Source organism: Passer domesticus, chromosome 6 (genome assembly GCF_036417665.1).
Source record: "Passer domesticus isolate bPasDom1 chromosome 6, bPasDom1.hap1, whole genome shotgun sequence".
Classification (NCBI taxonomy): domain Eukaryota; kingdom Metazoa; phylum Chordata; class Aves; order Passeriformes; family Passeridae; genus Passer; species Passer domesticus.
Window position 1 is genome coordinate 58,130,526 of NC_087479.1, and position 16,711 is coordinate 58,147,236.

At 40.0% G+C, this 16,711-nt stretch overlaps 1 protein-coding gene across 2 annotated transcripts; it reads right to left on the reverse strand.

Annotated features, from left to right (window-relative positions):
- Nucleotides 1-1,121: 1,121 nt before the first annotated feature.
- SLC5A12 (solute carrier family 5 member 12) lies at nt 1,122-16,510 on the reverse strand. 2 transcript variants are annotated; one of them, XM_064426068.1, is made up of 15 exons: nt 15,861-16,510; nt 14,110-14,175; nt 13,047-13,098; nt 11,710-11,777; nt 10,576-10,730; nt 9,187-9,327; nt 7,860-7,989; nt 7,435-7,523; nt 6,441-6,553; nt 5,298-5,365; nt 4,864-4,950; nt 4,091-4,167; nt 3,766-3,869; nt 3,412-3,533; nt 1,122-2,240 (listed from the first exon to the last, which is right to left on the reverse strand). In XM_064426068.1, the coding sequence occupies exons 1-15, from the start codon at nt 16,215-16,217 to the stop codon at nt 2,082-2,084; spliced, it is 1,788 nt and encodes a 595-aa protein (XP_064282138.1). In that variant the 5' UTR covers nt 16,218-16,510; the 3' UTR covers nt 1,122-2,081. The 2 variants fall into 2 exon arrangements, with proteins under 2 accessions (XP_064282138.1, XP_064282139.1); XM_064426069.1 differs by having other exon boundaries at nt 4,091-4,269; nt 15,861-16,490.
- Nucleotides 16,511-16,711: the final 201 nt, after the last annotated feature.

Sequence of the window (16,711 nt, forward strand, 5' to 3'; positions counted from 1 at the left end):
GCTAAATCTGCCTGTGGAGGAAATGAGAAGATAACTAAACAATGCTGTCATGAATATTTAAATGGAATGGGAATTTCTCTAAGTTCCAGTTTTGCTATGACTTCTCCTTAAATCTTGCTGGAAGGATGAATAATGAACTGCTGGTTTTGGCCATCGTACGTTGTCGTGTATGATCCATCTGTTGGAATTAGTGTCATGCTGAGGCTGGCTCTTACAAACACAGAAAACACCTGAGCTCAGTGAGCAGCTTTAGCTGTAACAAAATCAGTCCGGAAACAGTTGAAGAAAAGTCCTTCAGGATATTTCTTCAGTGGCATTTGGAGAGAATGCCATTCTAGCCAACTGAACTCACTTTTTTTCTGGCATGAAATGGATAAATTAAGATTCTCTTGTGGCAAATGGCTTGAGAAGATGCTAAGCCTGTGGTGCATCCAGTGCTGCCAAGCTGTGAAACGATGCTGCTGTAAGCGTAAGCTTTATGTTTCTTAGGAAATGTTCAGGGAAGACCTGGTTGTCTTCAGAGTTCCAGATGTTGAATCAGATACACTCCAACTATGACTAGAGAGAGTTTTATCATCCTCCATCTGACTATATGGCTTCATACTGGTGTTTTGAACCACTTCCACTCAGGAATTACTTTACATCCTTATGAATGGTAGTCAGACTTCCCTAATACAACCTAATCAGTAAGTTGTGTGCCCATGAGATAGAAATGGTACAGTAGTATTTACTGAGTTTCCATCTTCACCTTGCTAGCAATCCCAAGTGTGGAAGCAGGAAGGAAAAACATGCCACATGAGACAGCAAGCAGCTGTCTTACAGCCAGGCTCAGCTGTAAGCTTTAATGAGATTATAAAAGCAGTGTAAAAGGGATTAACACAAATATTGACTTGGTTCTCAGTTTCTTGACAAACTGTTCCATGCAAGCAGGGAGTGTCATTTGCAGACTGCTATTTCTCTTCTCTAGTTAAAATCCTGGGAGTACTTCCAGCGGTAGAGCATGAACCCAGACAGGGGAAGTAACTTCAAGGACCAGATTGACATACATCTGCATCATAAAGGTGGTCATTGATAAAGCAAAAGCAACAGAAGGGCTCTTCAGAGAAATACAAGCTATATGTATCAGGTGGGTCCTTGAGTTGGCTTTGATATTTTCATTCAGCTTCACTCACTTGTGAATTTTGTTCTAAAACAAATATTTATTGAAAACCATATCCAGAAGTTAATCAAGGTGAGAGGTGATCTGTTGGCTTTTATTTTCAACCAGCAAATTTTCAAAGAAATATGTTTCACTGAAAGAGAGCGCTGAGTGTGCTCTGCTTTCAAGACAGTGTACCAGACAGATTATTTTGCCTAATTGTGTGTCTTTTTTTTCAAAATTCAGCATGAGTTATCAGTTAGGAGGCATGATCACCATTCAATGTTGGGTTTTTTTCTTTATTGCATCATTTTGAGGTGAAAACTAACACAGATGAAGAAGTATCCTGAATTCAAAGTAAAATTTGTTACTCTGTCCTATGGCTTTTACAAAGAGAAGCTATAAAGAAAACTTGAATTCCCCAGAGGGAGCAAACACAGTTATCTCAGTGACTGAAAGACCAGTCTGGTTTGTATGAGGTTCCTGTGAGGAGATTTTTTGTGGTACTTGGGTGTAGGCTCAGCCTGGCCTCTCTTCTCTCCCTCCACCAGAGGGCAGCTCGCAGACTCACCTTAGTGAGATATCTCACAAACTTCTCTGAAGTCTTAATTGATCTCAAGTTCACCCTTTCACACTCCCTTCAATGACTAGTTGCTGAATAGAGCATGTGATGCAGTTGTATTGTAGCTCTGTCTGAGTGGGAGCTTCCACAACCACATTGATAAAACATTTCTTCTGAAATAGCAGTTCTTCCAAAACCCAATTGTCCCATCATTTCCCAGGTCTGCCAAGAGATTTGTGAACAAAAATCTGGCCTTTATTGCTATAGAGAGCAACTGCTCTCTCTTGGTCACCTATAAGCTGGTAAGCGCAGTAAAAGAAATTTTTAATTTCTGAAGCTGAAGAACTAAAGTTTGATTAAACGTCCCTTGTCCCTCAGCTTCTAGAGGCGAGACTCTCTGCTTATATTTGTATAAGAATTTTCCTCAGAATTGTAACCACGGATCTGGTGGTTATTTTCTTTGTTGGTATTATTCTTGAAGGTGTTATCTGTTCTGGATTTATTTGCAGCAGCTTCGGGCAGTTTTTTCCCAAAGTCCATCTGAAAAAAAAAAGAAAATACCTTTGTAGTTTGAAGCCTGTATTCACTGCTTTTTTTCCTTTGATTAAAGAAAAATTATGAAAACAGTGAAAGAAGAAAAAAAGTGTTCATTCTGTATGCCTTTTTAATGAGCTACAAAGCCTTGGGGTGTCTGGAGAATAGCTGGCCCTGTTGCTGAGGAGGAGGAGGAGGTGGGAAGGAGCAGCTCAGATGCTGGTGACTGCAGCACTGCCTGGCTGTTGCTCTGGTGTTGCACTGGAGGGCAGAAGCCTCAGGGGTTGTGGTGTGGTGGGGATGACAGCAGCAAGACAGCTTCGAGAGTGTGAGTTCTAAAGACCTTTTCTCTGAGCTTGGTGCAAGGCAATAGCTTGGTGAACTGTCTGGGGTGTCAAGTGCAGTTTTGTCCCAGCAGGGAGGGGGAGATCAGACCCTGTTTTGATGCCTCAGGTTTCAGCTTTTATGTTTTTCAGATTCTGTGCTGCTTTAGTGTGTACTTCTGAGGTTCATATTAAGTGTTGGTAAGCTCTCTTCACAGAATAGGGAGACAAAACAATTCCTGCTCCAGCTGGGCACCAAGGACAAATGATCCCAATCTCAGCCCAAGAGCACAAACCCCGTGGGCTGGAGAGAGAAAAACAAGCAGGATGGGACTGCAGGGGCTGCAGCTGGAACTGGACACTGAACTGCAATGTGCACATGGAGCAGAGCTGAGCCCAGGGAGAGACCCCGGCAGCGCTCGTGCATTTTGGGGCCATTTGGGTTCATCTTGGGTGCAGCCCTGGCTGGGCTCTTGAGCTGCCCAAGGTGTGTCCATTGAGGCCTTTTAATAAATCCCTGCTTTATTTTTTATCTTTGTCCAGCCTCTCCTCTAGGTCAGCTTCCCAAGGCATTGGCTCTGTGAGCTCCTGGTTTTCCTGAGGTTTGTTTTTTGAGGGCCCGAGTCCCCATATTTGATGAAAATGAGAACAACAGGTAACTTACTACTGACCAGGGTTTGGCTGATACCGTTTCTAGTCTGTGCTGCTTATGCAGCATCCCTTGCAGAAGTTCAAGAGCAGCTGTTGAAGGCTGGTTATTTCTGTGCTCAGCCCGTGCCCTCACATGGGCACACGGCCGTGTTCCCACGGCTCCTGGGTCTCAGCAGGGCCGAGCTGATGGGGTCAGCACTCACCTCTGGGCTGTCGTGTCTCACACCGCACCAGAGGAGTATTTTGAGTCTTTTGGACCAAAAGCAAAACAGGTTGCAAACTGGCTTAATTAGCACTGGTGGGATGTCTTCTCCTTTACTAGGTCCTGCAAAAAGAAAGTAGTACTGAGTGTACGGATAGCTGGGTATGAGCCTTGGGAGCCTCAGGCCATGAGATGGGGGAGCAGGATCAGAGCCCACTGCCCTCTTCTGAGTCTGTCTCAAGTCATCTACTGGACTTTTTAAAAGCATTTTAACAGCCAGGTCAATTGATGCAAAGGTATGATTGTTTATATATGTGTGTGTATATAGATGTCTGTGTATGTTTAGAACACCAACCTGTTATAAAGCTTATCAACAGCCCTGTGATGGCACAGCCCACACAGCCAATGGCACTGAAGTACAGGTAGGACAGGGAGTACCAGGTGTCTGCCAGCAGAGGCCTGTGGAGAGGTGATAGAAGCAGCCAGTGATGAGCATCAGCTGCATTGAAGTTGTTGCCTGACTGGACCAGCACAGTGCAGCTCAAGCTGCAGCTGATGTGTCATCTGGCACCAGTCTGCACTCCCAGCCTGCCCTGTCAGTACTGCCTGCACCCCAGCTGCAGGCTGGGGGGGCACACTTGGCAAAACATAGGCTTAAGTGGTAACAATAGGAAAAATACCTCTCTGGAGCCAGCGTGGGAGCTGCTGTTAGCAGTGCCTCCGTGCTGTTAGCCAGGGTGCAGTTGAGGGTAGACAGCTGCAGAGGGATGGACTTTGTTGGTGGTGCAGGGTAAATGAAAGAGCCAGTACCAGCCCAAAAAGCCAAGCTGATCCCAACTAAGAGGCCTCCGAGAGCACCCTTGGCAAGTATAGAAAGATACTGTTAAAGATGATACATGCAAAGTGCTTTTCTGTGAATGTGAATTAGCCAGGAGTAGCTAATGATGGGTTATGGTGTAAATAAATTCTGTTCTCTCTCAACTAAGGTATAAAACATGGTGGTTTAGTGGTCTCTGTTTGTAAAAGTTGAAGCAGAATTGTGCTTAAAGCTGTGATACAGATTTTAGTTCTACTTTTGCCAACCTTGATGGGAATCCCAATGGGGCAATATGAAATGAGCTTTTTTGAATAAAAGAAGGAAGGCAAAGCTTTTGAAATCACTCCGGGAATCCCAAGGCTGGTGCAAGTATTGAATAATATTTTCTTCTTAATGAAACTCAGGAAAAAAAAATTTAACAAGCCTTCATGTGAATCTAATCACCAGGTATTCCACAGCTGGGTAGACTTAAATTCAGCAGGATAAATTTAGGCAGGAAAAAGGTATAAATAGATCTTGGATCCTAAGGTGCTAAATCTGAAAAGCAGCTCAAGGACCCAAACAATTTTCGGAATTGAGTTTTAACCAAAAAACACCAAGAGATTTTCTTTTAGAACAGGATTTTTGTTTGCTTACCTTCCAGTTAGCACAGGGAAACACAATTCCCAGAGTAAATAATCCCAGCATGGGTCCCCCACACATCCCATGGATGGAGAGGGAAGCCTGTGGGTGCAGAGAAGAAAGAGGAGTTCAGGGCAGCAGCTGAGGGGAAGCATGGCCAGTTCTGATTTTGATTTGTAATATTCACTGGGAAAATGGTGAGGGAGAAGGGATAGGTAGTGATTTCAGGGCACAGTTAGAGAGAATCATGTTCAGCATTGTTTCCTAGCAGTGAGTCAATAATGAAGGAGTTAGGGGATTTTTTTTCCCCTACTTATTCTTAGTAAAATGTCCACAGAAATGGTTTGGGTAATCTAGCTGCCACCAGAGCTGGCAGCATTATTTGCTCAGCTCATTGCATTTTTTGTTCATTCCTATTCTGTTAATTGCGTTTCTGAAGCAAGAAATACCTGCACGACTCCTCCCAGCAGGGATGCTGCTGCAGCCATGGAAGTGCACAGGACACCGTACAGAACACCTGGAAAAGGCAAGGTAGGGAGGTTCTCAGTGCTGGGTAATGGTGGGGATGGCTTCTAGCTCAGTAGTGTCTGAGGTGACCTGCCAGCAGAGAGGAATTGGCACGTCTTATTGGGTGTTTAGAGTAGACCATTACACACCCAGCAGTGTCTTGTAGGAAGTCTTGTTGGGTGTTTGGTGGATTGATATTTCTTACAGAGTAGAACAATAGCAATAAAATTAATTTAGAAGTTATGCCTCATATAGAAATGTTTCTGTTGCCTTTAAGTATCACTTTTAAAATCTGATAAATGAATTGAGAAATGATAAAACAGTATAGCTTTCTTCCCTTGACACCAGTTTTAACTTCATGGTAGGTGAAACTCTGTATGCAGCAGCCTTGAGTAAAGCCAGCCAAAACTTCTGTGTTAGCGCACCTTGTTTTCAGACATAAAAATTATCTTTCTAGGTTCAGAGTGAAAAAACTAAGTAGTAAGTGGAAAAACAAGAAGGGAGAAGAAGCAGTAACAAAGATAGAAAATAGATGCGTTTGGTACTTTTATTATATTTTTGAATTTTAATAGAATTCTTATAGTATTATTATGGTATTCATAAAAGGGTTATGATCTTACTGCAATAATTGTAGCAAATATCCTAAAAGTTAAAATAATGTTGGATGCTTGATATGTTGATGATATTTTGTGGAGTTTTTTTACTTTTTTGTTTTCATTCTTTTTTCTCTGAAAATCTGAATAACCTGCTTATGCAATACTCTAAGTTTGACTAGAAATTATCTACTGTGTTACTCTAAATAAATGCTACTACAGAGTAACATGGAAATAACTAATTAAACATTCTTTTTGTGTTATGAAGAGTATTTTCCAATACTTTCAGTAGACCACACTTTCCCAAGGATTTTGAATGGTAGTTGTTCATGCTAGTCTCTATTTGTTTCTCTGCCATATGGTGCTGATGATGCTACCGAGGCTGATGTTCACCTGGAGGGTTTATAAAGTGTTACATTCTTGTTTCTGGGGGAGTCTCTCTGTGCAGTGCCCTTTGCTGCTAGAGAAATGGGTCTCATCTGGAGTACCCACACAAGCCTTTGCTGATCCATGTGCTCATCTTCTCGGATATGTTTGGGAAGCCTTTTTTGACCAAGTCTTCAAAGGTAACAGTTGCTAAAGCATTGATGCTGGCAGCTACTGTGCTGTAGGAAGGGAGAAGAATGGTAAGTAAATAGGAAGCAATATAATCTGGAATCAAGTTGTATTTCTATAGAAATTCTTCCTCTTTTTCAGCTCTAATGGTCTTCAGGAACTATATGATTCATAGCATTTTTCATATGTGCTACTTTAACTGGGGAGGTTTTTGCTGCTTCTGCAATTGCTGGGGGTTCTGCTTTGTGCTGGCATGGAACAAGATAAGAACACATCCTAACTGACCCTTCCTTTTACAAGTTTGCAAAGACATTAAGTATAGACATGTTCCAAAATTAAAACCTTACTCCCTCACAAATTGAAGAATGTGCAGTTGCCACCCTGGTCCTCCATGAATGGCCCAACTCTTTTAGCTGGGTGAGTGAGCCTGTCTTTGGTGAATACAGTTCAGATAGACTTACTGAAAATGTTTATACCTCTGACTATGATATTGTGGTAGTTACCTGAAGTAAAGACAGTTTCACCATAAGCAGCTCCCAAGAGTATTTTGGGAAGTTAAACTCAGTTTTTCTACACTTTCTTTGTATTGGTAACATTATTCTAAAATGTATTTGGGATAAAAAGATACTGGACATGTGGAGTTAGACTTTATCATAAACATAATAATAGAATTATTTAGGTTGCATAAGACCCCTAAGGTCACAGAGTCCAATTGTTTACCCACCACTAAACTAAGTCCCTAAGTGCCACATCCACATGTCTTTCAAATATCTCCAGGAATGTAACATAATTCAACAAAGAACTATTGCTACTTCCTAGAATGTTCTAAGAGAAACAGCTGGGCTTTTTGTAGGGTTTCATATTTTGACCTCATTCTGGATCCTGAAGAAATTATCGTAAACAGCTAAAATGTAAATTCAGATTCACAAACCTTAGTGTTCCACTAAATGCACAGGCAACAAACAGTCCTGGGACTCCTGGCATCGAAGCAAAAATGTCCATAACAAAGTACGGCATGAGCTGGGATGGAAGGAGCACAAGAGCAACACAAGAAATTAATTAAGGTAATGGAAGCAAAGCATTTTATACTTATTAGCATGGTGCTAAATTCTGGTGATGTCCCAAATATCATGGTTTCAAATTTTGAGCAAAGGGGGGATGTCTTTTGGCAAAAGTACTCAATTGAATTAATACTGCAGGAATGCCAGAATAGATGATATTATAGCCCTGATCTAGCACCCACCTTAGTCCCTGAGTGCTGAAAGGACATAGAGCATTGCACAAAATTAGATTGTCCTGATATGTGCTGTATCTGAGCCCAAAGCAGCTCCCAATTATTGTAATGGACATCTGTACCTGATCAGGAGCAGAAATGAAAGCAGCAGTCCAAGGGTCACAGCTCTTGTAATGAGAGTACATCACCAATCCACAAAATACTGCACACACTAGGACCGTCCAAAGTCCCAATAAATTCAGGTAAAGTGCCCTAGGGCAAAAGAGGGAAACAGTTTAATGGAAGATAAATTAAAAACTGTTACAAGATATTTATTCTGAACTTTTTTTGGGCAATCTCTTAATCCCAACTGGTTATATAATTCAATCTGGCTGTATAATTCAAAGAAAGATTAAAAAATTTTAAAAAAGGAAAAGTACACCATCCCTATGCAATCAGGCAAGGATAACATTTCCAAGCCAACTCCATAGAACTGGGAGAGTCAACTAACCTCAGCACAGAATGGGCTGCACTGAGAGCTGGGTCTGTCATTCCTGTCCCTTGTAAGAACAGATTTTTGCCTGCTCCCTTTACAGCACACAGAATATTGTCGCCACTGTTACCATGTAAAGTAACAGTCTTGGTGGTTTTTCACTGTTCCATGAAATGGATGTGGGTGACAGTGTCTGCTGGGAAGGTTGTGTGGCTGTGGGTCAGCAATCCTGCAGGTTCTGAGAGCTGCCGGGATTTGAAGAGCTCATATCATGTCTGGACGTCACCTTGCACAAGATCTATTGCTAAGGCCAGTTCAGAGTGTGCTACCAGGAAACAAAGGTTAACCCAACTTGTTACTAGTGATCTTCTCGCTGGTGTGACTTCTAAATGCTTTTGAAACACTGAATTTTCTACAGGATGAATGCACATAAACAGTCATGACTGTCAGAGAAATTAATGGGTTTACAGACAGCAAAAAAAGATCTTTATATTGTGAAGATTCACTTTGTTCTTCTTTGATTCTGATTATTCTCACACTGCAGAATTTTAAGAAATTATTAAGATTTATTTTTATTTAGGTAATACCTTGTATTGTAGTGCTCCACCAAATCAATAACAACTTTTAATCCTGTATAACATAAACAGTGTTCCAATAGATATGTTTTTACAATGATGTTGTAGATAGCACAACTTCAGTGTTGGCATCTTTGCCACACTCTCCTTCTGAGGGTTAGTTTGTCAGCCTGATCATAAACTGATAAGCTGCAGGAGATAGATTTCTCTTTTTCCTCTGCATATACTTAAGTAATTTCGAGCCAGAGGTACTAAGACTGTCAGAGTAAAATTAGCTTACTACCACCTAATGGCATCCCAATATTTATTTATCATATAAATAAATGTTGTTTGTCAGTATAGCTTACAAACTTAGTGTAATTCTTGATTGATTGCAGGAATAGGTTAATGACAGGTACTTACAGTTTAGCATGCCTTTCTGATTTGCAGGAAATGCATCTCTGTATTGTGGACTGATTGACTCCATAGAGCCCTAGCCAGGTAAATGTTCCCCCAATAACTATTGTCCAGAAGGTATGTCGTCTCAAAGGATCAACATCAAAGCTGGAAGAAAGAAAGAAGAGAAAGAAAGAAAGAAGCAATTAATTTTTTATTTAAACACATTCTTTTCATCAAGAGGTAGGTGATTTTTTCAGAACTATCTGGTATGTCCTACCGTCTGAATCAAAAATTCTGCATTGGTAATACTGTTTTCAGAACAGACGACATCCGATGTGTTCAGGTTTGGAAGTGTTTTACTTTTATATTGGAGCACATTGTTTTTGAGTCAGGATAAACAAATATCGTTCAGAGCTAGTCAGAGGATCACTTAATTTAGATTAGCCAAATTTATAAGGGTGCTTATGCTCAAACATCTGACCTATGTCATAGTGTAGCAGACCTACAAGCCATTCTGCCTGGGACTCCATCTTCTGTAAGGAACAAGGTTGCTTACCAAACTCTAAAAAAATCCAGCAAACTTTTGGTAATTATTAATAATTATTAATAATTTTATTTTTACTTAATTATTAATCATAAATAATAATTATAATATAAATTCCTTCATGAGAAATTGCTTCAGCTGCTGTGTTATCTTTGGTACAACAAAATTCTACTACTCTGCAAATCTAACTCACACAAGTATATCTTTCTGTCTCAAATGTGTAATCTTTGTAGTTCTCCTTAGCTTGGCTGGGACAGCAGATAACATTTGACCTTGCTGCTGGATTCTGTCACTGACTTGCCTTGATTAACCAAAAAATGCCCCAAACAGCCAAAGGAAGATGAGATTTCTATCCCAGTGCACTGGTGCACTATTGCCTGCTGCTGTGGTGAGTGCAAGTAAAACATAGTGTTTGTTTTAGGAATAGAAAATGAAAGATATATACAATTAGCCACTAAGATTAGCTCAGTTGACTAGAACATGGTGCTAATGGCATCAAGGTTTCATGTTTGATTGTGATTCCTCTATGGGCCATTTACTTAAGAGCTGGACTTGTTGATCCTTGTGGATCTCTCCCAGCTAAGAATATTCTGTGTATGAAATTGGAGGCAATAATTGGGCTGCATTTGTAGCTGCACAAGGAAAAATGGCAAATCTCCCCTTCAGTTCAGCAGACCTTTGATTTCTTGAAAGAGTTAAGCTTTCCTAAAGGTCAAATACATTGCCAGTAGCTGAATAGATGAGGAATGGCCTTCTCGGAATCACCAGGGTTGTTTAATAGCAAGTCCGTGTATTTTTGGCTTACTGAAGGTATGATTTCTAAACACTAAATATACGGACAGGAATGGTTTGCGTTATTTGTTTCTTACTCAAATATGTTTAGCCGAGATCCTTCAAGGGCATCTTCCCAGACTTTGGTTGCTCCACCATTCAGGCCAGTTCCTCGAATCAAAACTGCCACGAAGCCAGCCACCATTACAACCATTTGAAATGCATCTGTCCAGACAACAGCTTTTAATCCTCCCTGGAACAAAGAGAAACTGTACACCCCCAATCTTCTTTCCTGTTGCTCAAGTATGAAAAATGTAGTAAGACTCCTTATTTTGACAGCTCCTGAGCTGTATGTACAGCACCCAGCAAATCAGGGCTCTGTTTTCTCCCACAAAGTGCGTATTTTTGCAGGTCAGAAAATTTCACAGCCTAAATAGTTTGTCCACGGGCACAGAAGAATATTTGACTTTCAGTGAAAAGCTTTTATTTTCTGCCTTCTTTATTTGAAGAACATGTCATGGTGTGGAACAAATGCTTAGGGAATTTTGGCCTGTTCCTACATCCCATAGGTCTCCATACGTTCTCAGAGCCCACAGTTAGTCCAACACAGAAAAATAGCCCCAGAAAATTTGCCATTCAGCTTCTTCCATAGCTTTCACATTTGATCAAATCAGTACTGGAGCACATAATAAGTGTTTTCAACAGGAGTGGAGTGGTATATTGAAAAAAAATCATTAGTGGCAATGAGAATGGCACTTAGTTTGTGTCCTGAGCCACAGGGCTCTGCTGCTTCACTGCAAATATCTATACAATATATCTGGTTTGGAATTTGGAGTCTCATGCTGCTTCCACTCAAAATTAAAGCTCTCTCACCTGTTGATTATCCTTCCTAGGTTTTAGCGCTTTGTTCTTAAGCACAATTTTCATTGCAGTGTTTTTCAGCCTATAATTTGCAAAAGATAAGAATCATCTTTTCAAAAGAAGACAGGGGAAGCTTATTGCCTCCTTATCTGCACTGTCTCAAGATGTCTGGTTTAAACATGGAGACATACAGCAGGGGATTAGAGAGGATTTTTTTTCCTCCAAATAGACTTCCTTGTAACACAAAATGTGGAAGAAATTTATCTCTATGTTCTCCGCAGGAGCCATCCTTCTCTGATAGTGTGTCATGTTTAAAGGATGGTCGAATTAACTGTCTGTGTTCCATCTGTTCAGTTCTGTCTGTTACATACCAGAGTGCAATAGAAAGTGCAGACAATTCCTGTTGCAGCTACAGAGCCCCAGAGATCAAATCCAGTGACTGCGAAACAAAAGAAAACAAAATTACTAGTGAAGTGGGTGTGAGTCATCTGGAAGGTAGCAGAAGAGCTGTAAACCTTTAGCTTTAAAAGGATAGGAGTAATTACTAATTTTCATCTTTTGTGTCTGTTAGGAGCTTTGCTGGGTTGTTCAAGTTTTGTAGAACTTCTGGATACTGTTTTGCATTGTTGTTTTCTTTCAAATTGAAATTAACTTTCAAGCAAAAGTAAGAATACTTGCATAAAGCAAAAATGTCATTCTGATGGGACAGAGCTTTATAAGCAATGCTTCACTTCTGTTCTTAGTCCAGAACTTTGTTTTGAGAAACCAAGTTTTTCAGAGACTCACAAAAATCCTAAGATGAAAAAACCCTCAACCTCTAAGTAAATTCCATTACCCGCATCTAAGAATGGTTTAATGCTAAAATGGGCTTCATTGAAACAAATTTCTGTGTTCATTTTGCTTCGTAAAGTTTCTTTACACAAAATGCACAAATTTTGTTCTGGCTGGTACTGAAATCTCTCCCGCCAATCATAGTCTGTGAGGGCAGAAGCTATTTGTAAAGGTTCTATTATTAGCAAAGTTAGTATGGTGTAATAATGAATGAGAACTTTCACGTGGAATTCAGCTGCATGACAGAGGAAGAAAATTGGGCGCTGTGTGAATGGTGGGATCACTCTGAATGCAGCTCAGATAACGAACAAAGAGAAGAGCCTCACAATCCCTTCCCAGTCAGTTGTGGTAAAATCAGGATTTGGGCCATAATGATTCTTGTGCCCTATGACAGCAAAATTACAGATCTCATCTATGGTGATGGATGCTTTATGCCTAGTTTGCAAATATTAGTTGAAGTTTGGGGGCAGACAGCAGAACAGCATAAGTCTCTGGCTGCAGGGAAAAGAGTTATTCCCATGGAAACCTGAATACAAGAGACAGGGACAGGGGAATCAAAGTACATAGTATGGTCTTGGATCATCAGCTTGTACTGTGGACTTTGTCAGGATGTTGGGAAATTGTTTGCTTTGAGTCTCTTCAGGTGCTACTGAGTGGGAAGGAGAGCAGAAGAGCAACCACGAGGCTCCTGCTAATGTTTGGGAGTGAGAGGATCCTGGGGAGTCAGAAATGCAGAGCTACAAGGTGAAGGCAGAAACCTTCTTATAGAAGCTTTGAGAAGGGTTGGGTTTTTATAATTTTCATTACTTTTTTTACTCAAGCAATCCCTCTGGTGTGGTTATTTGGGGTAGCAGTGTAGTGCAACATAAGAACTCACCTTGGTTGAGTGCCAGTGACGGAGCATAGACCACTATTCCTGTGTAAAGAATCTGAAGGAGAAAAATCATATATTTGAATGCTCAGTTATAAAACTTGTATTTAGAGTAGGGCTCTGAGCAAAATACTACATCTAGGGGTTTCTTTAGATCAGCTTCTATTGCATATGGCTTTCTGTTTCAGCCCTTAAAAATTAAAATCTTGTGTTTAGTTCCTTTCTGAGGGAAGTACAATTATCTGTCTTTGTATTACCTATTTCTCTACTGCTAAGACAAGTACATGAAGAAATACCCTCATTAAATAGAAAAATGGTATCTCCAGACAACACAAATAGTGATACAGAAATAAAGTTGCATTGATCTTAGAAATTAAATTTTCATTTTTCCATTCAATCTCTTTCAAAGTAACTGACTCAATACCTTTTATGTGTGAGATCTGAGAGAACTGATGGAGAAACAAAGTATCAAAGTCACTAAGCATTCAGATCTATTGCCAAAGGTTTGGGAATTATTAAAATAGAATTAATGCAGAAGGAAATGTCTCCTAATCTCCATCAAATCCTATCTTTCCATTAAATACATAAATAATGTAACCTTTCAAGATGGTCACAGCAGTGACCGTCATGGGACTGCAGCTAGCAGGGCATGTGTCCAGGATACCTTGTACAGCAGTTTTCAAACAGGATAGTTCACCTCAGTGTCATGAATGGGTAACTAAACATATCCAGTGAGGCTTGACCAGCTTCTCAAGAAGGACAGAATCCACTTGTTTGGGAAGAGAGAGACTTCCAGTGAACGTAATGTGACCAAGATGAGAGTACAGCACAACATCTGAGTGTTAAAGACAACTAAAATGGCATTCTTAATACTAAACAGGAAAAGTCAGGGAAGTTAGTTAAAAATACAATCATACTTTCTTTTTAACATTCATAGTTCAAGTGAAAAAAACTAATAAAAAAGAGTACTCATTAAAACATCTCATTATAAAAAATGTGCTGTATGAGACTAGTCCGTGAAAATCAATGTTGAGTGAAATTAGCATAAAAAAAGTCAGTGTTGTCTTACCGTCTGGACGATGTAAATCAATGTTGCAGCAAGACGGACAATCTTGTTAAATCTTAACTCCAAATACTAGGAAAAAGTGTAATCTCAGTAAAGTGCACATGTAACATCTGTGACACAGTTGTTACCTTTCTGTTTGCCCCAAATGACACCTTACTGTGTAAGTAAACTTGCTGGCACTGCTGCTATGAGCAGCTAATGAGGAGAGCAGGAATGTCATTAGACAGAATGATAATTACATTTAAGAAATCAATCTTCTCATCTGTACCAGGTATGTGAAGTTCTGTATTGGGTTGCAGTAATCAGTACCTTCTTTGCACCAGGAATAACTGGAACATCCCAAGAACTATAAAGAAATTTTAACTTCAAATGAAAGTATATTCCCTCTCTACAATGAGGAAACTTGAGCTCATCTCTAGCAGAAATAGCATCGACTCCAGTAGTGACAAAAGTGGAGGTGGAGCAGATGGTGAAGCAGCAGCAAGGAGTTCCCTGGTGCAGGAGCTAAGCTGGCTTTCCCCTTTGTTCTGTCTCAGCCTAAAGCCAAATCTGCACATCACCAATATGGAGAGACATGAAGGGAGATCTTATGGACTTCCAGGCTCAAGGATGTGGAGAGGTGTTGCCACCTTCAAAAGAATGGCAGAGGTGAGTGGTTCTCTAGACCCAAAAGCCCAGGTTTTAAGGCTGAATCACCACCTGGGATCTCTGCAGAGTCTCTTGCCCTGTGGCAGCCCCCATGCAGGGAGGCTCTTCTTGGGCCACAGTCCCATGTTCCCCCAGCAGGCATGGCCTTTACGAGTTTTCTCTTTTTTACAAGTCTCTAGGCTGTGCACTTTGTACTGCCAAAGCATCTTTCTTTTCTTTTTTTTTTTTTTTCATTTTTCTTATGCTGATCTTATGTTTTTTGCATAATAACCCCCACAGTCTGCCATATAAATACATGGCTAATTTATGTAACTTGACCTATTTCTAAAAATAATGCTTCATCATCTGGTTCATGCTTAGTTGAAACTGCCCACAGAGGAGCAACCAAACTTGCAGGAGCTGACTGAAGTGAGTAAGAAGCCACCCAAATGATCAGTAGCTGTCCTGTGAATGTGCAGGTTATAAGGGCTGCTACTGGACTGTGTTATGGAGGAAAAAATGTGTTCCAGAGAAAATGCCAGGCAAAAAACTCTACAAAATTCAGAAGTCATTAATTGCTTTTCCTAGAGAATGCTTGAATTCATTCTCCAGCCCTGACTTTTTTGTTTTCTTTTTTCTTTCTTTCTTTCTTATTTTTTTAAACAATCCTGCCACCTTCTTTCTCTTCTTCCCACCTCAGCTACTTAGATATAGTAACTTGGCCAAAATTACCATATCTAGACTAAGTTTGAATTGGATAGTATTGAATGTTGTTCTTAAAGTCTGTCTTCCTAAACCAGAGCAGAATACTCAAAAGACCAGAAACATCTGGTTATGCTTAAATATTTTCCAGCTGTAACTTAATTTTGTACTGTGTGTAAACCCATGTCCTGTCTGTGCATATATGTGCATAAAAGGAGCTCTGACACTTAGATTGTGATTTCAAATTATGCAATATACATAACTGGTTTAAATAATGCAAATTATTTCTAAAAATAATTAATGTATCAATATATTTGTTCTGTAAAACAATGCAGAAAGCTTTGTCAAAGATTTTTCTCTAAAAAATATATGCATGATAATTAGTTATGCTAGAATAAAGCCTTTATTTTATGATTTTTACTTACCTCATAAGTGCTTGTGATGCCAGATCTATAAAAAACAGGTAGAAAAAGTTCAGAAGTAAAAATGATGACAAGTGTATACGTAAGAAAGAAGAGCACAAAGGATGCCCCATAGCGATAAACCTCGGAGGGTGTCCCCAGGACTGTCACTGCTGACATGAAGCTTGATGTAAGAGAAAAAGCAATGGGTCCACATGTCATCTGCTTACCGCCCACCAAAAACTCCTTTGAAGTTTTCTTTTTCCTCTCTTTAACTGCAAAAAAGACTCCAATGCTGGCAGAGACTAAAAATAGTGCTGCAAAAACAACATAGTCCCAAGTCACGAATTTTTTTACTGCTGGAGCTACAAAGTCTGGCATTGCACCAATTGTATAATTCTCTGATGGAAGATTCTGGTTTACTGTGTCTGCTGCTCTGACCAGATTGACTCTGTTGACAGCAAAACTGAATCTTATCTGTAGCTCAGCAATGACAAAAAATAAACTCGAAGAGTGTTCAGCCAGAACACTTTTTCTAATCCAGTTCAGTTCTAAGGAGTTAAAAGAAAAGGTAGCTAAGGATGAGTTAAGGAGGAATGCACTTAGGCCCAAGTACTGTGGGTGCTTCTCCCAGGCAAGCTGAAATAAGGGACTTAGCTGTGAAATCTGTAGTACAATCCCTTTTTATCTGTGATGTGTAAGTTTAAGGTTAAACATTAGCTTTGCACATTGATGATCCAACTCTTTTCTAATCACTCAGCATTTTTAAGTAATGAAATGAGAGCAATAGAGAAAAGTATAAAGGGGAGAGAAAGGAAGGGAAGTTCAGTGTACAAACCTGTTGTCTCACTAGTGAGTTGATTTTCAGAGAAGCA